This window comes from Phalacrocorax carbo, chromosome 1 (genome assembly GCF_963921805.1).
Source record: "Phalacrocorax carbo chromosome 1, bPhaCar2.1, whole genome shotgun sequence".
NCBI classification, from domain to species: domain Eukaryota; kingdom Metazoa; phylum Chordata; class Aves; order Suliformes; family Phalacrocoracidae; genus Phalacrocorax; species Phalacrocorax carbo.
The window spans coordinates 54,048,711-54,071,455 of record NC_087513.1 but is presented as its reverse complement, the minus strand read 5'-3'; the positions used below and the strand labels follow the sequence as shown (position 1 = coordinate 54,071,455).

Below are 22,745 nucleotides of genomic sequence, written 5' to 3'. Positions count from 1 at the left end.
GTGCAGTTTAGAAGCTAACAAATTCTATTGTCTCTCCAACCTTTTAACACTTCTGTGACCATTAAAAATTTACTCACCGTTGTCTCCATAGCCGACTGTCTTATAGGTCCAAGACTGATCGTTATCTTCCTCTTATCTTCTCTCAATTGCTTTAGCTTATACTGTGCCTTGTTTTATGCTGTGCTTTGTTTTCACAGCCTGGGTGTCTCAGACAAGCTGCAGGTAGATATTTCCAGATCTTGATTATCTGCTATCAGGTACAATTGACACCCTGCATATTTACAGCTATTCTTCTGTTCTTTCTGGTGCTTGCATATGCTACCTATTTCCAGAGCTCTGGAAATTGGAGGGTTGAAGGTTGGGTTTTTTTGGTGTTATGGTTTGTGTTTTTTTGGTGGGGTTTTTTGTGTGTGTGTTTTTGATTTATTTTTTTGTGTTGTCCTGTCTCTGTGTGTGTCCAATTCTGGACAAATGTGAATTTTTATTTCTTTTTTTCACATAATCACTATTTCAGTTATTAATGTTGTACGAGTACTCACCAGACTGGTAAAACCCACCACTCTTCTGAGAGAGGTTGAGGCTTCAGAGTTTAGCAGTTACAGAATAGTGAAGTGTTCACCAAAAGTCAGGAAGGTGCCCCTCGTAGCAATGCTGCACACTGCAGCTCAGTACTGTCACCTAGCACCTTAGGACAATCCTACTGTGGGAAGTCAGAGTTTTCACACAGACTGCAACCGGTATGCTTAGGGACTTTGCCACAGTGTTATTCCTATATGACAATGGACATATATGCCCATTGATAAAGGAGATTAGAGAGGCTAGAAGTGTCTCATTTCCTGGACTTTCACATTACAAAGAACTCTATGTGCTGGTGTAACCAGGGTGATGGAATTAACCAACCATGGATGCTGCTATACTCCTGGCACAGCCCTATCCAAGCAGACATTAAGTCTGGGGACATGGAGTATACAAATCAGTGTATTCCTCGATCTGTATTTTAGTCTCTAGGTAATCATTAATGCAAATGAAACAATAGACAATGTGCTTCTGTCAGAAGAGGATGACAAAATGTGGTTTCATGTAGTGGACTGAGAAAACTGGCCAGAACTGCCAAGATTAAGAGCCAAGTAGGTAAAAGGTAATTCCTGCAGGGGAAAATCATGACCACCGACTCATGGACCACCGACCCAAGTAATACCACCTACTCAAAAGAGAAGAATGGGAAAGGACAACTGAGCCTGCGCAATAATTTACATGTGAAGCGAGCAAGTTTATGCCAATCACCAAAGAGAATAATACTGAATATGTATGGATAAGATTAATATGTACATTTTTGCTCTAGATAAATCACATGGAAAGGGTGTGTAAGGGATGCACGTTAGGTGGAGGAATCCTCTGTGCATCTGGTGCCATAAATAAAGAATGCCTGCCTTTTAACACTACCTGGGTGTTACAAGGTTTATTCCCAATTTTGGTGACACTGGCAAGCAGTACATGCTACAGTTTTTTGTAGTCTATACCGTGTTATATTTCCCTAACTTTTTAAAAAACATGGAAATCCTTGTTGGAGCCAGTTGATACAGTTAGAGCTGTTGTGACTAAAGCTTGTTGCTTTGGGGGAGTCAAAAGGCTTCAAGACAAGAAGCACCTAAACAAAATTTACGATGCAGATGTACAGAACCATAAAGATAAGGACACTGCAGAAATACCAAACTCCTACCAGAAGACATCTTCTGCAATACTGCAATGTCACCAAACTCCTGTCTGGAAACCACTTCATTATCCCTGAGGTTCCACTCAGAAGCGCCCAGGACAAACAACTCAACAGCCTCACCACTGCCACTGTCGTAAGGGGCCTCGGGCAAGAATGCACTCAAGGACATAATCTTCCCAAGCCTGATGGGGAACATCCTGGGGGGATGCAAACAACCTAGCAGCAGGCACCAGTCGAAACCAAGACAAAAGGAACTAAGGACATCTCCATCTAGATAGTCAGAACACCAGCTGAAAGCAACACACCTTACAATACACTGTGACAAGATTACGCGATGGGCCCACTCATGACCATATGTGGAAGAAGGACTCAGCGTTCATAGAAAGGACACAAAAACCCACCCCTTGAACAAACCACTAGGGACCACCAGAGACCACCTGATACCTCTTCAGGTGCTCCTAGGGACTTAAAACGCATGAGTAATTAAGATGCAAGTATTATAATTAATTCTTAATATAATTAAGATGCAAGGAAATCTAATGCATATGTTATATAACTATATGATATATCTAACGATCAGTTATATAACTGAGCAATATAAGATTTGTCCATCATGACTTGCAGCACACACATTAGGAGGAATGATCTCCTGTGCATCCAGCACTGCAATAAAGAATACCTGCTTAATAGTCATTCAGACTATTGAGTCCTGATTTTGGCTTTTCACGGCATCACAGTTTTAGAATTTCTAGAGCAACATGTCCTTTACAATATACAGAACACTATAACACCACCGTTTTATAGTCAGAAGGGTTTTCCTCTCAAAGCCAAGGTATCAAACTGAGTTAAAGTTTTCAACTACTAGCTGTTTTTAATCAAATTTGGTTTATGTTCGTTTATGTATTATGCTCTTTCAGTAGACTGCCTTTTTACTATTAGTAATTTTTATTTCAGTAGCAGCTTTGCTGACAGCTTCCCATTTCAATATCACTTCATAGTATCTAACAGTACTTCCTAAAGCTCACTTATATATATGAAAACTCTGTAAATGTTCATACTGTTGTGACAGTGATGTTTCTACATCTGCAGTCTAAAAGATGTTTATATGCAGCTGAAGGTACATTACATGAAAGCGAGAGAGAAGAAAGGATGCAGCAAGGCAGTACTGCCCAGGTTCCTAGGAGACCTGAGGCTGGGTGAGCTCAGACTTCCCTGGTTGTGATTACTGAAGACAGTAATCAACAGGTGATTCGTTTGTGAGGCAGCACAGAAGTGGGGCTTGCAAATGAGAAGAATGTGATAGGATGTTTAGGATTTATCTTTACCTATTGGCTTGCACTGAAGCCACCATTATCAACTTTACAAAGTTTTTACAATAGTTAATTCAAATGAAAACATCACCTGTTTTGTTTTGTGTGGTTTTTTTTCATATGGACATATCTGTTCAGAGTTTTCCAGAAACTAATGAGTACTGGGTAGGGATGTTTCAAATATTTTTGTTCTAGAAAGATGCTGAGGCACGGAAACGAACTGTACAACTCACAGAGAGTTTATAAGCAGGTATGTTTATTGCAGCGCTGGGTGCAAGAGGGATCACACCTCCTAACTCGAACCCTGCAAGTCATGATGGATAAAGCTTATATTGCTTAGTTATATACATATGCATTAGATTTTCTGTAACTAATTTAATATTTGCATCTTAATTACCCATCCGTTTTAAGTCCCTTCTTCCACATATGGTCATGAGTGGGCCCATCGCGTAATCTTGTCACAGTGTATTGTAAGGTGTGTTGCTTTCAGCTGGTGTTCTGACTATCTAGATGGAGATGTCCTTAGTTCCTTTTGTCTTGGTTTCGACTGGTGCCTGCTGCTAGGTTGTTTGCATCCCCCCAGGATGTTCCCCATCAGGCTTGGGAAGATTATGTCCTTGAGTGCATTCTTGCCCGAGGCCCCTTACGACAGTGGCAGTGGTGAGGCTGTTGAGTTGTTTGTCCTGGGAGCTTCTGAGTGGAACCTCAGGGATAATGAAGTGGTTTCCAGACAGGAGTTTGGTATTTCTGCAGTGTCCTTATCTTTATGGTTCTGTACATCTGCTTTTCTTAAGGTCAAATATCATCGTAACTTTGTTTAGGCGCTTCTTGTCTTGAAACCTTTTGACTCCCCCAAAGCAACAAGCTTTAGTCATCATGCAGGCTGTTCCTGTTATCTTACAGCCCAAAGCTGCCTCATTATCCTGGCTAAGTTTTGGCTCCAGGCCCCAACAGTTGTTGAGCTACACTAGACTGCATTAGTAATGTTTAACTATTTATTCCCTGAATCAATGCTTTTAGACCTTTTATACGTTTCTGATAAAAGGAAGTATTTCACTGGGACCTCAGTGGTTATGCTCTATCTTACCCATTGGACTGACAGGAGGTATTATTGTTTAAGTTCCAAGCAATGATTTGAGCCAGATCATACACAGAGTGCCAGATCACTCATGGAGGATAGCTAACCAACAAGGAACAATCTTAGCCAAATACCTCACTGAACATCTAAAGTCACCCGCAAAAGCACCTTACATGATTACCAGCAGCCACACAGGGCAAAGCACCTGCAGTTTGCAAGCCAGCCCTCAGCTCCTCAGCACACTGGTCTTGCAGATATCCGGCTACTACCTGGCACCATTCATTAGCTCAGGCTCTCCTGCAGAAAGCACAAAAATGATGCTGGACCTTGCTAGTACTAGAGGAGCCTCCACACTTTTCCTAACTCAAAGTGAGAGTAAATCTTGCACCAAGTTAAGGCAAAGAAGTGTTACATCACATAAATAAAACTGAATTTGCCATAGACAGTTTCTCATTCATTGTATTTTTTTGTTTTAGTTATTGCAAGTGCAAGATGTTTATCAATTCCTTAAATAATTTACCTTTGCTCAAAAAACCCCACAATTAAATATTCTTAATATCAGCTTTTATTATGAAAGGATTTCTTTTTCCCCAACCTACATCTGATTTGGGATTTCTGTGGTTGCTCTTTCATAGATAAATGATTCAACACTATATGCAAACCGATACATTTCCAGAGAGGATTTATCACTTTTGTAAGGAGGGAAGAGAAAAGCCCACTTGATAAGCTGAATCTACCACTATTCTCCATATCATTATTACCACTATCCACAGCTGTAACACACTTCAGAATCCACAAAGTCAATTCTTGCTAATTACTAGCCTGGTCCACAAGGACAAGCTACGATAGGTTATTATTAGTGTCCTTTCATAATGTGTTATACCCCAAAAATACTTCAGACTCAGACATTATAATTTAATGTTCATATGAGTTTACCCTTCCTGCAAATTAGCCTTACACATCTGTTCTCAACTGATGGAGTGTTAGTGCTTTTTCTGATTCAAGCACGCAATTCTCAGAATGAGTCCAAGTAATACTATATTTATTAAAATAGTCCAAGGTCTTCAAAAGACTAGAAGAAAAACGATAGAGATTAAGACCAGTAAAATCTGTTTCCCTTTCTCACTCCTCAAAAATTATTTTTCTTGAGCATTGTTATGATTAATTTAGCCTTCAAAGGAATTTTAATCAAAGTATACAATTTATTGAATAGAGACAAGCAAGCAGCGCTGGATGCACGGGGGATCCTTCCGCCTAACGTGCATACCGTCATACGATACTACAGGGTTTATATTCAGTTACTTAATTAATAACAATTAGTAAAAACACGCCTAAGTTTACACTCTTTGGTCAGTGATAAGCATTCCACTTGCCGTTGGTCAGCCGTATTTAAATTAGCCACGCTTGCCATGTAGATGAGCACGCATGCTCTTTACAGGTGTGGGGGGGCAAGTCTTTTTGGTCCTGAATTGGGTCGGTGGTCGCAATCTCCCCCTGCCGGAATTACCTTTCCCCCAGTTTTCATGCTTCAGCGCCTCCTGAGCCAAGAAGTTCCCTGTTATCACTGCTGGCTGATTTGTGGCCTTCCCTTATCTTCTTTCTCTCCTTTGTAGCAAGATGTTTCCACTGTTAGTCCTTGAAGTTACTGAGTTGTATCCTTTTAGGAGGCCTCTTGACAGTGAAGCATTCATTGCTAATGCCGTCTTGTCTGGCCTAAGCATTATTTATTATCTTGTTAAAATTCTCAGATGTTAGTTTCTACTCCTAACTAAAATTCTTTCTTAACAATTAACTACACAAATTGTCAATCAACATCCCAACCATTAAGACAGTTAACAATTCAATTGAACACTGAACGGCCTCTCCGTTACACAAGCACAAACAGAACGGTCAAATGCTAGAGGGTCACACTTCACCGTGTGACTCTAGCATTGTTCCATATTGACACGAATCAGACGAACACATTTTACAATCCCTCATCTTTTCTTTTTATGGCATTGATTCGTGTTTTTGTTTCCAATCTAGTCAATACTTGCTGAATTGGTATCAATTTTGGGTCTTCTTTTGTCTTTATTATCATCAAGGAATGAGTTTTCTTTTTCCTTGTTTCTGGATCAACAGGTATTGCAGTTATCTGCATTCCTTGTATAACCGAGTGTATTAGTCTAGTAAAACAGGGTATTAAACATGGAATTACTAACAGTCCTCCACATATCCCCAGTACAGCTATTCCAATTTTAGTAAGCCAATTACCATCCATAAAGTTCCACCCTAATTCTCCTAGATTGATTCCATTCCAAGTTTGAACTGGGACGTGTGCGATTTTCTTAATTTCTTTTACAAGTTCATTTATAGCTTTTCCTTCATCATCTATTTCTAGACAACAGTTACTAAGGTTAAATTCTCCGCACACTCCTCTTTCTTGTGCTAGCAAATAATCCAAAGCTAAGCGGTTTTGATACAAAGCAGTTCTCATTTTGGTGTTCTGTTTTGCAATTAATCCAAGTGCATCTCCAGTCTTATTTACAACTATTTCTACCACAGCCTGTAATCTAATTATTCTATTTAACATATATATATTGGGGTCCTGTAGCCCCAAGATCCATCTTCTGCCCATGTAGCTGGATCATAATAAGCAATAATCCTCTCCGGAGGCCATTCATTATCTTTCCAATTTCCAATTTGTAAGCTCCGCTTATGACCTTTTTTTCTTAACTCATCAGCCTCAACATACACTTGGACTCCCAGTCGCTCTCCCCGACTTATGGGTAACAGGAAAAAACTGGGTCTTATAGTTCCCAATACACAAGATCCCGTCCAATTCTTTGGCAAATATGCATAAGCCAGTTTGCCGCAAATCCAATACTGTCCTTCAGGAGTTGGCCAACCTTTTGGTATATTTGTTCCATTGGTCCAATTCTTAGATTGATCATTCATCTCCAGTGGGTTTCCCCACTTATCCCAATTGTTCTGAGTTTCATTCCATAGGTAACCTCCCTCACACTCTAGATTACCTACTGGTCTTCCATTGTCTTTTAGATTCTGCCAGCAACTCCTTCCAATTATACTCGTCTGAAGCACCCATTGTTGTTTCCTATTACCCTTTCCCATTGTTTTCCAGACTTGGGGGTTACTTATATTGCTCTCCATAGCCTCCCATGGCCATCGTTCACCCTGGTTTGTCCCACCACAAACATAACAATTGGTTACATTCAGTGACTTCGCAATGTTTTCAGCAAGATTTACAAATAGATTTTTAGCAACTGTGGGAATTTCATATTTTACCCCTGTTTCTATTTCATGATAAAATGCTATAACCTTACTTGTTCCAATTAGTCTTCCTACTTCCGAATTTGTTTTCATTTCTACCCAATATTGGTAAGGGAGTTCTTTTGGATCATAGCATACGGTCCTGTTACCTTCTCTGCATAAAGCATACTGGGTCAGATTATGAATGCAGCTTCCTATTTCCTGGCCTTTACAGTCGTAGACAGTATGATATACCAAAGTTTGGGAACTTATCCGTCCCCTTCTAGTGGTTATCACACATTGACTGCAGTTGTTTGTTACAGCCAGGGTTAAGGAACTCACCCCAAGCAGGGCTAGAAGAGGTCCGGTAAGGGCCATAGTGATTGGCGGTCACGGCCCAAAGGGGTTGCAGCCCTTGGCAGACCTTTTCAAACCACAGCACCAGTTCCCTATCCGGTCTTGCCCTCTTCCATAATCTTAAGGGGTGTCCTTTCCTGAGTTACCTCAATGTATTTAAGGATTCGTATGCTATGTCTGAAAGAAATCCAGGGTATACCATGGATAGCCTATTGCTATTCCCAGGAACCAATATTTAACTGATCCTTGTTATTGACATATTGTCTCCCCTAATGGGTATTCATTTAGGAGCTTCTCCGTTTACCAATTCTACAGGAGTAGTCACAATAAAATTCCCACAGCAACTTAGCTTATGTTCCTTGACGATGTCCTCGTCAGGTTCTTCTGATGGTTAGCTTAGTTTCTCCGGGTTCAGATGTGACTGTCCACTCCTTCACTGGACCTTTCACTCGCGACACATGTGTCCACCCTTTTTCAGCAGTTCTCACAGCTGTTTCTGTAGTTAATAAAACAAGGAAAGGTCCTTCCCAAAGGGGAGATAAGTTTCTTTCTTTCCATGTTTTTATTAGAACCTTATCTCCTGGTTCTAACTGATGAATTGCAAATCCTAAAGGTGGTGTCTGGGCCACCATCCCAATCTCCCTTAACTCTTTTAATCTTTTTCCAATGGTAATTATATATTTTTGGATACTATGGTCTTCAATTATATTATTCCCCAAAGGCATCCCTTGAAAGTAGGGCATGCCATATAACATCTCATATGGTGATAATCCAGTCTCACTGTATGGTTTAGTTCTTATATTTAACAGTGCCAATGGTAAGCATTTCGTCCAAGGCAATTGTGTCTCAATCATTAATTTAGCCAATTGTTGTTTTATTGTTTGATTCATTCTTTCTACTTTCCCCGAACTTTGTGGGTGCTATGGAGTGTGGTATTCCCACTGAATGCCTAAAGATTGACATAATAGTTTTATTATTCTGGAAGTAAAGTGTGTGCCCTGGTCAGAATCAATGTACTGGATTATCCCATATCTAGGTATCAAATGTTCCAATAAAATTTTTACCACCATCTGTGCTGTAGCCCGTGCTACAGGGTAAGCCTCTACCCATTGTGTCAAATGATCTACTATTACCAATAAATATTTTATTCTCCCTACTTTAGGTAGTTCAGTAAAATCTATTTGTACTTTCTCGAAAGGTCTGTAAGCTGTTTTTCTCCCTCCTATTGCTACTTGTCGAAACACTTTCTTATTTACCTTTTGACAAGTTAAGCATCCTTGTGTAATCTGCTTTGCTATTTCAAAAATCCCAATACAGCCAAATTGTTTAAGGAAATGATCACTTAACACCTTTGTACCCCAATGTGTTTGCGCATGCAAACGTTCCAATATTTGTCTGGCATAGGCTTTCGGCAGAATTTCTCTCCGGTCAGGCAATATCCATTTTCCTTGTTCTAACTTAGCCCCTATTTTTTCCATTTTTATCTTTTCTTCAGGGGTAAACTTCTTCTCTTTCTCCTCCTGTGTTTTTTGCTGATGTCCTCCTGTGTTTGTACTACATTAATTTTAGCGGCTCTAGTTCTCAGGGCTGCTTCCTGGGCCTCTTTATCCGCTAAATTATTCCCTCGAGCTCGGTAATCTAATCCTTTTTGGTGTCCTCTCACATGTACCACTGCTATTTCCTTTGGTTCTCTTAATGCTTTTAAAATTTTTACTATTAATTCTTGATGTATTAGATTTCTCCCGTGAGTATTAATTAAACCTCTTTCTTCCCAAATTTTCCCAAAAGTATGGACTACCCCATATGCGTATTTAGAATCTGTAAATATAGTCCCACTTTTGCCTTTTAATAATTCCAGGGCCCTACAGAGGGCATACAGCTCACAAGCTTGAGCTGACCATGATGGACTCAGGGGTCCTGACTCCACAAGTTCTAGGTCCTTATTAATTATTGCATATCCTGATTTTCTTTTCCCTTCCACCACTCGGGAGGAACCATTTATAAATAGCACCTCCCCATCTTCCAACTCAGTATCCCTTAAATCTGGCCTCACCTTAGTCTGGGTCTCAATTACCTCTAAACAATTATGTTGTAATTCCTTCTCTGATGACTCTCCAAACAAAAATTGTGCTGGATTCTGGGCAGAAGTCACCCTCAATTCTAAATCAGGGGAGTCTACTAGTATTGCTTCATACTTTAGGATCCGGCTGTCTGTTAATCATTTTTCTGCCTTCTGCTGTAAAATATTTCTGACATTGTGTGGGGTATACACCTTTAAAGGAGCACTAAAAGTAATTTTTCGAACTTCCTCTATTAATAAGGCTGTGGCAACCAGAGCTTGGAGGCAAGCAGGCCATCCTCTGCTTACTGGATCAAGCAACTTAGAGCAATACCCCACAGGTTTTTGATTCCTGCCCAGTCCTGAGTAAGAACTCCATATGCTGTCTGGTTTGATGTATTTACAAAAAGATAGAAAGGTTTTTCTAAATCTGGGAGGCTCAATACAGGTGCTTGTATTAATGTCTTTTTTATTTCCTCGAATCTCTGGTCATCTTCTATGTACCACTTGAGTTGGTTATTAGTTAATTTCTCATATAGGAATTTTACCTTTTCACTATAATTTTCAAACCACGGTCTACAGTATCCTAATAATCCCAATATTTGTCGAATTTCCTTTTTAGTTTGTGGGGGTCTCAAGGATAGAATCCCAGATATCCTATCAGGATCTAGCTTCTTCCTTCCTTTACTCAAACAATGTCCTAAGTATTTTACTTCCTGTTCCACAAACTGTAGCTTTGATCGGGACACCTTCAATCCCTTCTCCCCCAGAAAATTTAACAATTTAATGGTGGCCTCTCGGGTCCCCTCTTCAGTTTCTCCTGTTACTAATAAATCATCCACATATTGTAATAATTTTACCTCCTTGGGTAATGTAAAATCTTGTGAGATTTTCTCTAAAGTTTGTCCAAATAGATTTGGTGACTCTGTAAACCTCTGTGGTAGCACAGTCCATCTTAATTGTTGTTTTCGTCCTGTTTCGGGGTCCTCCCACTCAAAGGCAAAATAATTTCTGGATTCCTCATCCAGAGGACAGGCCCAAAAAGCATCCTTTAAATCTATTACACTATACCAAGTATATCTAGGAGAAATATGACTCAGTAAAGTGTAAGGATTTGCCACCACAGGGAACTTAGTGATCGTTCGCTGATTTACAGCTCTTAAATCCTGTACCATTCTGTATGAGCCATCCGGCTTCTTTACAGGGAGGATGGGTGTATTATGGGGTGACATACATGGTTCCAAAGTTCCTTTTTCCAGAAGTCTGTCAACTACAGGTTTTAATCCTTTTCGGCCCTCCCTGGGTATAGGATATTGCTTGATTCTAATTGGGCGATAAGGATCTATAATTTGAACACTTATGGGGTCCATTTCTATCTTTCCAATTTCCCCTTCTTTATACCACACTGAGGGGTTAACAGCTTCTTCGTCTTTTTGTGTTAAAGTGTATAATTTAATCTGCAATTTATCTCCTTTACTCTGAATGCCCAAATTTAACTTCAAAATCAAATCCCTTCCTAATAAATTGTACTCCGCTTCAGGGAGCAAAAGTAAATCATTAAGGCAAATTTTCTTTTCTGTCTCTATTTCTACATCTTTCAAAATTGGTACTTTAAAAGGTTCTCCTTTTGCCCCAACTACAGACATATAGCTCTTCCCTTTTTCTATTCCTTTTGGAAGTTTTTGAATGGTTGATTTCTCAGCTCCTGTATCTACTAAAAATAAAACTTCCTCTTTATGGGGACCAATTAATAATTTTATCAAGGGCTCTGTTGATGTTGGAGTCCCCAGAAGATATAGCCCCTGACACCCCTATTCTTCTTTAAACATTCTCTCATCTTGTTCCCGTTTTCGGCAGTTCTTCTGAACGTGTCCTCTCTTGTTACAGTAGTAACAGACGGGAGTTGTAAATCTCTCTCGGTAAGGTTGTCGCGGGGGTGTCTGCTCTATTTTTTTTTCCCTTTTCTCTCCAGACGGAGTCTTATTTTTCTGACTTTCTCTTACTGCTGCTACAAAAATTTTTGCTTTTGCTTTCTGTTTTTCTTCATCCCTTCTAACATAAACTTTTTGGGCTTCTCTAAGTAACTCCTCTAATCCTCTTTCTTGCCAGTCTTCCAGCTTTTCTAATTTCCTTCTTATATCCCCCCAAGATTTAGCTACGAATTGTGTTCTAAGGATTGCGGTCCCAGCCACTGTATTCGGATCAATTCCAGAATACATTTGTAAGCTTTTCCTCAACCTCTCCAACCATTCTGTTGGAGATTCTTCTTTTCCTTGTTGTTCATTAAATGCTTTATTAATGTTTTGCCCTCGGGGAACCGCTTCCCTTATTCCCTGTATGATTAACGTTCTCAAATCCCTCATATTCTGTCTTCCTTGAGGTTGTTGATGATCCCAGTGGGGATCCACATTTGGCCATTTCTGATCTCCCGGGAGCCCTGCCTGATTCTGTCTTTCCCAAATCCTTATTCCAACTTGTCTAATCATTCCCCTTTCTTCAGCAGTAAATAGGATTCCTAAAATGGACTGTATTTCTTCCCAGGTATAAGTATTGGGGCCTAGGAATTGATCTAGTTTTTCAGATACTCCGAGGGGATCATCTAATAGGGTCCCCATTTCTTTCTTAAAGTTTCTTACATCTGTGGTATTTAATGGGACTGCCACAAACCCGATGCCTCCCTGATTGCCTCCGAGGGGTACCTCTCGTAAGGGATATAGACAAGCCCCCTCAGATACGGCAGTCCTACTTCTCGTACATGCAGCCGGTGGTTTATCTAATTCTGGTGCTGTTGGTGGGGGAGGCAGGGATAACAGTGGGACTGGTGGAGATACTACGGCCACTGGAGGGGAAGCCGCTGCCAGAGGTGAATTATTAGGATATGGGGGCGGCAGGTTATCCAGTGGTTCCCATTTATCATCTTTTTCCCTTCCTTTTTCATTTTTATCTCCTTCTTCTTCCTCAAAGTTTTCATCTCTTTTCTTTAATGTAAGTATTGAGGCTGGAAAAGGACGTGAAGTCCTGATCCATAATTCTGCATATTCACTTTCCTCCTGACTAAAAGGTTCCTTTGAATTAACATATATATTCAAGGCCTGGCAAATCCAGTCTTCAAAAGATCCAAAAACAGGCCAAAAGACAAGTGGTCTTAAAGGTTTCTTCGGCCATTCAACCATACAATATTGAACCAATTTTAATTTACTTTTTCCTTTTCTGGGGCCCCTTTCATTCCAATTTCTAATCATTATTCCTAATGGACTTTCTGATGGTATGTCTGGTAATTTGCTCCCTTTCTTCTGGTCCTGGGTCCTCGAATTTGTCTGACCCATCTAGGAATTTTACTGTGGCAATTCCTACAGCCCTTGGTTACCGGTAAGAGTGTCTTGCAGGGGGTTTAGGACCTATCACCCACCCACGAATCCTATAGGAATCGCTTCGGTCCTTCACCGGCCAAGTCCCTCGCGGGAGATTGGAACCGCGGTTAGAAGACCTCCACAATCACTTCAGAACTAGGTTCTGTCTCAGTCACACTCTTACACACACAGGCAACCGAATCCCACCCAACCAAACGGTATACAACCTAAATCCTTACGACTCCGTCGTCTTCGTTTGGATCTTCGCGCGCAGAATTACGGGCAAAACAAACTGCTGCAGCCGGCAAGGGAGCTTATAAAAATTAAATTCCTTGCTTGTCCCTGTTCGGGTTCAGGATGGTGTTAGCCCTGACCCAACCTGACCAGGAGCCACCGAATGGTGGGGCGCCCCTCCTAGATCAAGTCAGAATTCAGGAACCAAGACCATCCCGGACGAGCCCCCAATTGTTATGATTAATTTAGCCTTCAAAGGAATTTTAATCAAAGTATACAATTTATTGAATAGAGACAAGCAAGCAGCGCTGGATGCACGGGGGATCCTTCCGCCTAACGTGCATACCGTCATACGATACTACAGGGTTTATATTCAGTTACTTAATTAATAACAATTAGTAAAAACACGCCTAAGTTTACACTCTTTGGTCAGTGATAAGCATTCCACTTGCCGTTGGTCAGCCGTATTTAAATTAGCCACGCTTGCCATGTAGATGAGCACGCATGCTCTTTACAGGTGTGGGGGGGCAAGTCTTTTTGGTCCTGAATTGGGTCGGTGGTCGCAATCTCCCCCTGCCGGAATTACCTTTCCCCCAGTTTTCATGCTTCAGCGCCTCCTGAGCCAAGAAGTTCCCTGTTATCACTGCTGGCTGATTTGTGGCCTTCCCTTATCTTCTTTCTCTCCTTTGTAGCAAGATGTTTCCACTGTTAGTCCTTGAAGTTACTGAGTTGTATCCTTTTAGGAGGCCTCTTGACAGTGAAGCATTCATTGCTAATGCCGTCTTGTCTGGCCTAAGCATTATTTATTATCTTGTTAAAATTCTCAGATGTTAGTTTCTACTCCTAACTAAAATTCTTTCTTAACAATTAACTACACAAATTGTCAATCAACATCCCAACCATTAAGACAGTTAACAATTCAATTGAACACTGAACGGCCTCTCCGTTACACAAGCACAAACAGAACGGTCAAATGCTAGAGGGTCACACTTCACCGTGTGACTCTAGCATTGTTCCATATTGACACGAATCAGACGAACACATTTTACAAGCATGCAGAAAAACATTTTTGACCCAAACTTCTGCTGAAGTCTAAGTATTCTGACCCTGGACTTATATAAGATATTAAATACCCACTATATGAAATATTAAAACTAGCTATTTTACTTGATTTAAGTTTATCATAAACATATGTAAACAGGGTTAGATAAGCAAATAGATCACTCAATATCACAGACAATAACAGGAAGTGAGCTTGCTTTCACTAAGACTCAGTTCTGCAGTTACACTGGTAATCATCTACTGAAGAAAAAATTGTTCTGAAAAACAGAAATCCTATGTTAATGAACAAATAAGGGGGCGGGGGGGGGGGGGGGAGGAAGGGTGAATCACATAGTGTCTTAATTCCCAGAAGTACTGTTCCCGATACCTTTCCCCACTCCCTTTTACCCCTCCGAGGTAAAGTAACAGAAAATGGCTGAAAGTGAGAAAAACACGGGAAAGAAAATGGTGTGTGGAGGCACTTGATTGGTCAGATTTTGCTGCAGAGTCCAAGCTCCTGACACAGAGAAAGGAAGATTTCTGAAGATGAAGCCTATCGGCAATTCATAGAAAAGCAAGAGTCTTGCAGTTTTAAGCTTACTAAAAGAAATATTTCCTCTAAGCAATTCTCGCTGGCTCCTCGTTTCTAAGTTTAAATGGTGGCTGTATTCAGTTCAGTTTCTTAAAGGCACAGCTACTCATTTGTATCATTGAAATCTAAAGAGACATTATTTCCAATACTTCAATGGAACAGCAAGCTCCCCAAGTTACATAAAACGGCCTGCAATATATTTAAAAAAAAAAAAAAAAACAGAAAGGAGACGGAGAGATAGTTTCAGAAATCTATACTTTTCAGGCACCTATTACAGATCTATTGATTGGGAGGGCAAGGGGTTGTACAGCTAAACTTAGACAGGGAAAAAGCCCGTTTTCCTGATGGGCTCGCTCCCAAAAGAAAAAGAAATAATCACTGAATACGACGGATAGGGAAACGTCTCCATTTAACGACAATTCTGTACTCGGTGTCAGTTTTTAATCACTCTTACTCCTCCAAAAACACTTCCTCTGTGCTCAGTTCAACAAATATTTCCAGGAGCCTAAACAAAGATTGGGATAAATTTTCTCGATGGGCATCCCTAATCATTTGGGCAGGACACCCACACCCATCCAGGATGCCACGAGTGTGGCCCAGAGAAGACACTAGCAGAAAGCACACTTCTCTCGAAAACAGTAGTCCCAGACACAACCCTTGCCATCACCCCTCCCGCAGCTCTCTTTGGAAACAGAACATTTATCTCCGGAATAAAAGAGAAATCCTTGAGAAGGGCTAAAGGGGGACGTCGCTCCCGACAGGGACAGACAACGAGTGATAAAGGACGGGGAAAACTACCCACCGAGTGCCTTTCCTGGCGGGGCGGGAAAGGGCTCAGTCCGACTTCAGAAACAAAACGCCTTCCCACCCCGGGGAAAAAAAAAAAAAAAACACCTATAAACCACCAAAAAAAAAAGTTTGCAGGAAAAAACCCACAATATTCCTGTCGGGACAATAAACCGTAATGTTTTTACCATAAGAACATAAAGCAAACGCAGTGCAGCAAGAGGCATTTACGATATAATTACCTCTAATCGAGAGCTCAGAGCTCTGTAAAGGCACCTTTGCAAATTCAGCGAGTTCCTACGAACGCTTATAAGACACACAAACAGAAAAAAAATATATATGCATTTATAAAAAGATATGTATTTACAGGTGATCTCTTCCCCTTTAGAAGGGCAAAGGCGAATATTACGGCTTCTTCCTCAACAGGCAAAAGGTCAGCCCTGGGAAAAAACTTATAGAAATTCTTCACCCCAACCAGAGATACGATCACCTCGACAGGAATTTACCCCACGACAATCTACTGCCGGGACCCTTTCAAACCCCTTTGAAACATGACTTGAGCATTTCAATACTTACTTGGTGAGATACGGGCTCTCGGTCACTGTAACGGAACCTTTAAAGAACGGGGGGGGTGGAAATCACTTCCTACACAGGACTTAAGAGTTTACAGCTCTCTTTAGTGGCCTTGTGGTGGCTCTTAAAAGAGCCTTTGGGTTTTCGATAGTCTGAAGATGCGATTACTAGCAGCTTAAGCGCGCTCGCCGCGGATGCGCCGGGCCAGCTGGATGTCCTTGGGCATGATGGTGACGCGCTTGGCGTGGATGGCGCAGAGGTTGGTGTCCTCGAAGAGCCCGACCAGGTAGGCCTCGCTCGCCTCCTGCAGCGCCATGACGGCCGAGCTCTGGAAGCGCAGGTCGGTCTTGAAGTCCTGCGCGATCTCGCGCACCAGCCGCTGGAAGGGCAGCTTGCGGATGAGCAGCTCCGTCGACTTCTGGTAGCGCCGGATCTCGCGCAGCGCCACCGTGCCGGGCCGGTACCGGTGCGGCTTCTTCACGCCGCCCGTGGCCGGCGCGCTCTTGCGGGCCGCCTTGGTGGCCAGCTGCTTGCGGGGCGCCTTCCCGCCCGTCGACTTACGCGCCGTCTGCTTCGTGCGCGCCATCTCCCGCAGAACAGGTCCCCACGCCAACCGAGGACGAGCTGTGCGAAAGGCAGCGGCGGGGCCCGCTACTTATAGCCGCCACCGCCCTGTGATTGGCCGGCGGAAACGCGCAAATTCCATTGGACAACGGGAAGGATTTGAAAAGCCCGCCGAACGGTGCTGGGGGGGTAGCGGTGGGGGGGAACGACCCCTTCCCGCCCGCAACACCCCACCCCCACCCACCCCCCCCGCGTGGTGGGCGATGGCGCTCTCGCCCCTCAGCTCCCTCCGCCTCCGCTCCAGCGGCCGAGCGGGGCCGGCGGCGGCATCGCCCGGCCCTGGGTGCGGCGCCCCGGCTACGGCCCCGCAGCAGGCGCTTTTATGGCCGCCTCTGTCCGGGGCAGCCGGCGTTGCAGCCTCCTGGCAAAAGGATTTATCGGAAAACGAGCCTTCCTTACACATCCCGCGCCACCTGAAGTTCTATAAAGCGCTCTTGATAACTTTTTTTTTTAAACATGCCTTCTTCTTGACGTGTCTTCTCCAATTACATCGGCACTCAAAGAATTATGAGGAACCTCTTTATTCTGCTGCTCTTATTCGCCATTAAATACGTGACATAAAAAACTACGCCACTTCTATGTGAGATCTCGGAGACTAATAAAATTATTTTTTTCTATACCATTTCACTTCTGCGCGTGGCATGAAAAACTTCATGAAACATTGCCTTCTAAATATCGCACATACACAACCTTATCCCTACAGAGCCCTCCTTGTAAACAAGCCTCACAGGTTGCGGCCAATCATTCGAGAATAACAGCTAATGTTTATAGGGGATGACAACATTTTATTAGAACAGGAATTAACTGCAGTTATTTAAAAAAACCTGCGTTATTTCATATGCGAATGTCAGGGAACAAATCCAAAACACCTTAAATGCTAACACTTATATTTCTCTTTCTTACTAAAGCAAAACTAGAGCTGATATAATTTTTCTAAAATGAGAAAGGAAAATACCACTCTTAGAACTTGATTAGGTGCTTAATTTTTATACATCGGCCTGGTTAACAAGCGGGGTAGGGCACATACAAGACGACCCAAATCATTCCTGGTACTTTAACATGACAAGCAATTTCCCTGTTATGAAACAGCAGCATGTCCTAGTTGGGAACTGAAACAGTGCTAAACACAAGTACAACTCACCGAACCGAATCAGTGTGAACGACTCTTTTACTGAATATATGGGTGGCTCTTAAAAGAGCCTTTGAGTTAAAACTGACGATCCGAGGCGCTCTACTTGGAGCTGGTGTACTTGGTGACAGCCTTGGTGCCCTCGGAGACGGCGTGCTTGGCCAGCTCGCCGGGCAGCAGGAGCCGCACGGCCGTCTGGATCTCCCGCGAGGTGATGGTGGAGCGCTTGTTGTAGTGCGCCAGGCGAGAGGCCTCGCCGGCGATGCGCTCGAAGATGTCGTTCACGAAGGAGTTCATGATGCCCATGGCCTTGGACGAGATGCCCGTGTCGGGGTGCACCTGCTTCAGCACCTTGTACACGTAGATCGAGTAGCTCTCCTTCCTAGTCTTTCTACGTTTCTTGTCACCCTTCTTCTGCGTCTTAGTGACGGCTTTCTTAGAGCCCTTCTTGGGAGCAGGAGCGGATTTAGCTGGTTCCGGCATTTTACAAGTCTGCCAGTACCTGTGCTAACGCAGGAACGACGTAAATACAATAGCGGTGACACCCGTATTTATAGGGACGGTATGCAAATGAGGTGACTCAAGCGTGTTCGTGTCTATTGGACAATACTGGGTCTTGATGTCAACCCACCCGGCCGCTTCGATTGGTCGCAATTTCATCTGTCGGCCCATTGGTTAACTTCACAATCGCAGCCTCCTCCAATCAGAAGTCACATTGAACCCCGGGAAGAAGGGATAAAAAGGCAGGGTGGCCGCTCTTACAGCATCGCTTCTGTTTTCACAGCTTTTTTACTGTGTTTGCGTAGGCTTTTTTTTTTTCTCTCGTTACAGCTTTTGCTTTTTTAATACTTTTTTTTTTTTTTGCTCCGAGGCATGTCCGGGCGCGGGAAGCAGGGCGGGAAGGCGCGCGCCAAGGCCAAGTCGCGCTCGTCGCGGGCCGGGCTGCAGTTCCCCGTGGGCCGCGTGCACCGGCTGCTGCGCAAGGGCAACTACGCGGAGCGGGTGGGCGCCGGCGCCCCGGTGTACCTGGCGGCCGTGCTGGAGTACCTGACGGCCGAGATCCTGGAGCTGGCGGGCAACGCGGCCCGCGACAACAAGAAGACGCGCATCATCCCGCGCCACCTCCAGCTGGCCATCCGCAACGACGAGGAGCTCAACAAGCTGCTGGGCAAGGTGACCATCGCGCAGGGCGGGGTGCTGCCCAACATCCAGGCCGTGCTGCTGCCCAAGAAGACCGACAGCCACAAGGCTAAAGCCAAGTAAATCCCTACAACAAACAACCCAAAGGCTCTTCTCAGAGCCACCCACGTTCTCCTAGAAAGAGCGGGAACACCTGGGCCTCCAAGTACTTCTTTCTCTAGAGTGTATTTTGGCAAAGTGAAAGAAAAAATTTACAGCTTCAGTTTTCTTTTGCTGATCGGTGTAGGTACCTGAGTTTTTCTTTCTTGAGGAAGTTAATGTACTTATGTAAACGCGCACCAGTGCCATTTTTCCGAGAAGTCAATAAAAGGCCGCACTTAAGAATGACGAGATCAGTCACGGCAGCGTGGCGTGAGGAGAGTAGATGGGAGCACGGCCAGGGTGGGCTCGGTGCCCTCCCCCTCCCCGGTTTCCGTTGGGGGAAGGAAGGCTAATCCCCGCGGAGGTGGGCTGCGGAGGGGGCGTGGTTCTTGTGCCCACCAGCGGCGAGGGGCGGGGCCGCCGCCGGCCAATCCGGGGGGAGCGCGCGGTTTTCGAACCCGCGGCGGGGAGGCCCCGGGCGCGTTTTCCTTCTGGCGCAGCCGCTACTGCCCTAATTTCGCAAGTGGAAAAGGCGTCCAAGCACTTATTGTTTAGTGGGTGCTTTTTTTGTGTGTGCCCTATGGATTTATTTTTTTTTTTCATTCCCTTGTTTACGGCCTGTGGTTTTCAGGCAATAGAGACAGAACCTTAAGTGTTTCACTGGTATTTTGTCCTGTAACTAACCCGGGTCTGTTTCGAAGGACAACGACAGCTTTTCTGAGTAAGTGTTGGGGTGGTGGTGGAAATCGTAACGGAGAAGCACAAGCTGAAATACAATAGCCTAAATTTTGCTTTTTCATACTGTGTGAAGTACTATGGAAAGGGACATACACTCACGGCAGGGGATCATCGTGTACCAATGTAGACTTGAATGACGTTTCAGTTCTTTCTTTTCCTTCTTACAGCGTGGGTGGCTTTCACAACGCACTGTTGGGTTTATCTACAAAAACATCTTTTTTTTTTTTTTTTTTTTTCATAGTATGGCCTCCTGGGTGCTGCTTTCTGTTGCTTGGCAGCGCCCTTGGGTGCTTTTTTGGCCTTGGTAGACTTAGTAGCCTTTTTGGGCCCCTTGGCCGCAGCGGCTGCCGGCTTCTTAGCACTGTTTTCTGCTGTCTTAGCCTTTTTAAGCGTGGGAGGCCCTTCAGCTCTTCCAAGGCGGTCATGGCTTTGGAGCCACCCGCCGCAGCCTTCGCCTCTCGGAAGCCAGAGCTGGAGCAGTGGTAGAATCTCGGACACGGACAGAGACAGGCTTTGAAGCCTGTGGGGGGAGAGGGGTGTCAGGAGGATATAAATAACAATAATCAGTGAGAGGGTGGTATTTCCAGGGAGGAGCCTCTCTGCCGTTGGTGTCCTGGGGAGTCTGCCTGCTGGAAGACAGCGAAAGCTCCTCTCCCCATGGTGTTTTCTCGAATAGGTTGTGGTTTTTTTCTTCCACTGTAAGGGGGGCGGCATTCCCTCTTTTGTTAGGCAGATATGGGTAAAACACGCTTTAGTTTATTTTTCATTCAGTAGTGGTTTGTGCGGAAGAAAACAAAACTGCCCTACGGGGAGCCAGGAATGCGCCGCCGGGAGCCGGGACCCTCGGAATGAGGCTGCCTGAGGGTCGGGAAGGGGCGGGTGGGTGTGAGTTTCTTTGGTCTTTAAAAGTGCCCCTTAAGAAATAATGCGAGGAAAATTGTGCTGCTTTTTGCAGAGTCCTCCCTCAGGAGGCAGAGGAGTGAGTCACCGTGACAATGTGCTAATCGAAAATGTTTTTCAAGCAGGGGGAGGTAACACAGGAGTGCCCGGCTGCAGTGTTGCTTGGAAACAAGAGGAGAATCGCGGGGCTGGTTTTAAAAAATACTTGCTTCTTATACAATTTTCAAGTTGGGTTTTGTTTTGGGGTTTTGGGGTTTGTTTGTTGGCTGTTTTTTTTTTCTTAAACAGGCAGGGGACTCGTTCCCCCCCCCACCCCCCCCCCCCCCTCCTTTTTACCATATCTATCTTGTTGAAAGAAGTAGTGTTAGGTATTGATCACCTACTCTTCAGAGATGGACTTTATTAGTAACCACTCTCAAATTCGAGGTTTAGAAGTAGGCTTAAAACATTTGAGGATTACTTTCGATTTAATAATCTCAGTTTGTTTAATGTAGTATATTAAAAATACTCTTCTGTTGGTGGATAGTATCGGGGGAAGAGATTACATGAGTCTGAAGCAGAGGATTGATTTGCAGAAGGTCCTGACTGGGATGTCTCTAAATCCCATGTTTTGGAACAGAGGCCTCCTGGGTTTCATTTTGGCACTTAGGAATACACTGTGAGCAGGGAGCATTTTTCCTTTTTCGGGACCAATGTACCAATGCTAATACTGAAATCCCTGAGAAGGAAGTGTGTCTGGTTTGCTTCCCTTGGAAATTAGAGGAGTGGTTTTTCCCACTGATGTTTGAAAAATCACTCAAACCCTCAGGTATTCTAACATTTTATTTTCACATGAGATACAGACAGCTTGAAATCTAGCCTAAAGTATATTTTTCTGTTATATTCTTCATTAGAAACTAGTTACACTCAGTAATGGTACATCACAAAACTTACCGTTTTGTTCTCTGCCTTTCTAGCCAAGTTTCCCCCTTGAGATGGTGTGTATAAAGAGCTCAGATTCCTTTCATAGCAATTTATGACTAATGTTTTCTTTTCTATGCCACCAACAGTATTTTCATGGGGTTTTTTATCATGTTTTTATTAGTAGAGGCAAACTGATAGGTTTTGGTATACAGAACCCCTTTTTCTTCAGCTGAAATATGACTGGAATATTTTCCTACAGTTACTGCATATAGGTCCTCTTCCTTGTTTCTCCTGACCAGCCATCCACGTTTACTGTAGAAAGGCAAAAAAATTCCTCTACCTCATATCACTATACTTGTTATAAATCAACACATCTTGTCTGCATACCATAGTTAAATGAAATTCCTGTATATATTAAAATAGAAGAGAAATGGAGTATAACACTTATTTACTTGTGGGACAGATAAGATTTAAAATTTTTTGTTGTTTTATTTCAGGCCAGATGCTGAATTTCTAATTAATCTGCATCCTTCTCCAAATTCCTTTCCAACTATTCAGGCACCCTAAGTCATCAAACAGATTTCTACATAAAGGAGGAAGCGTCTAGATTTAAGAACAGTGCATCACAGATTATGGTGGTCATGAGAAAAGTTTTAGTGTCATAGATGACATAAATTACTTTTGACCTTTAAGTCCACACATAATATACCCTTAAGCTTTAAAGTACTACCTATATTATAGGTAGTGCAATCTCTTTGATAGCCTTCTCACAAAGAACATTATTCAACTTAGAGTTACTTCATAGTTTTCTGTTTTTCCATAAAACA

General features: G+C 43.2%; 3 protein-coding genes across 3 annotated transcripts; 1 reads left to right on the top strand and 2 right to left on the bottom strand.

Moving 5' to 3' along the window:
* Positions 1 to 14,697: 14,697 nt before the first annotated feature.
* Positions 14,698 to 16,957, bottom strand: LOC135313450 (histone H3). Its single transcript, XM_064452359.1, has one exon. It carries the CDS (start codon positions 16,927 to 16,929, stop codon positions 16,519 to 16,521), a length of 411 nt encoding a protein of 136 aa, XP_064308429.1. The 5' UTR covers positions 16,930 to 16,957; the 3' UTR covers positions 14,698 to 16,518.
* A 1,160-nt stretch (positions 16,958 to 18,117) lies between these two features.
* LOC104045741 (histone H2B 8) lies at positions 18,118 to 18,625 on the bottom strand. The gene has a single exon (XM_064452564.1). It carries the CDS (start codon positions 18,577 to 18,579, stop codon positions 18,199 to 18,201), a length of 381 nt encoding a protein of 126 aa, XP_064308634.1. The 5' UTR covers positions 18,580 to 18,625; the 3' UTR covers positions 18,118 to 18,198.
* Positions 18,626 to 18,870: 245 nt separating this feature from the next.
* Positions 18,871 to 19,624, top strand: LOC135313472 (histone H2A-IV). Its single transcript, XM_064452491.1, has one exon. The coding sequence runs from the start codon at positions 18,970 to 18,972 to the stop codon at positions 19,357 to 19,359; it is 390 nt and encodes a 129-aa protein (XP_064308561.1). The 5' UTR covers positions 18,871 to 18,969; the 3' UTR covers positions 19,360 to 19,624.
* Positions 19,625 to 22,745: the final 3,121 nt, after the last annotated feature.

Bases quoted from the DNA above. Each gene is read 5' to 3' on its own strand.
- LOC104045741 (XM_064452564.1), bottom strand. From the start codon at position 18,579: ATGCCGGAACCAGCTAAATCCGCTCCTGCTCCCAAGAAGGGCTCTAAG.
- LOC135313472 (XM_064452491.1), top strand. From the start codon at position 18,970: ATGTCCGGGCGCGGGAAGCAGGGCGGGAAGGCGCGCGCCAAGGCCAAG.
- LOC135313450 (XM_064452359.1), bottom strand. From the start codon at position 16,929: ATGGCGCGCACGAAGCAGACGGCGCGTAAGTCGACGGGCGGGAAGGCG.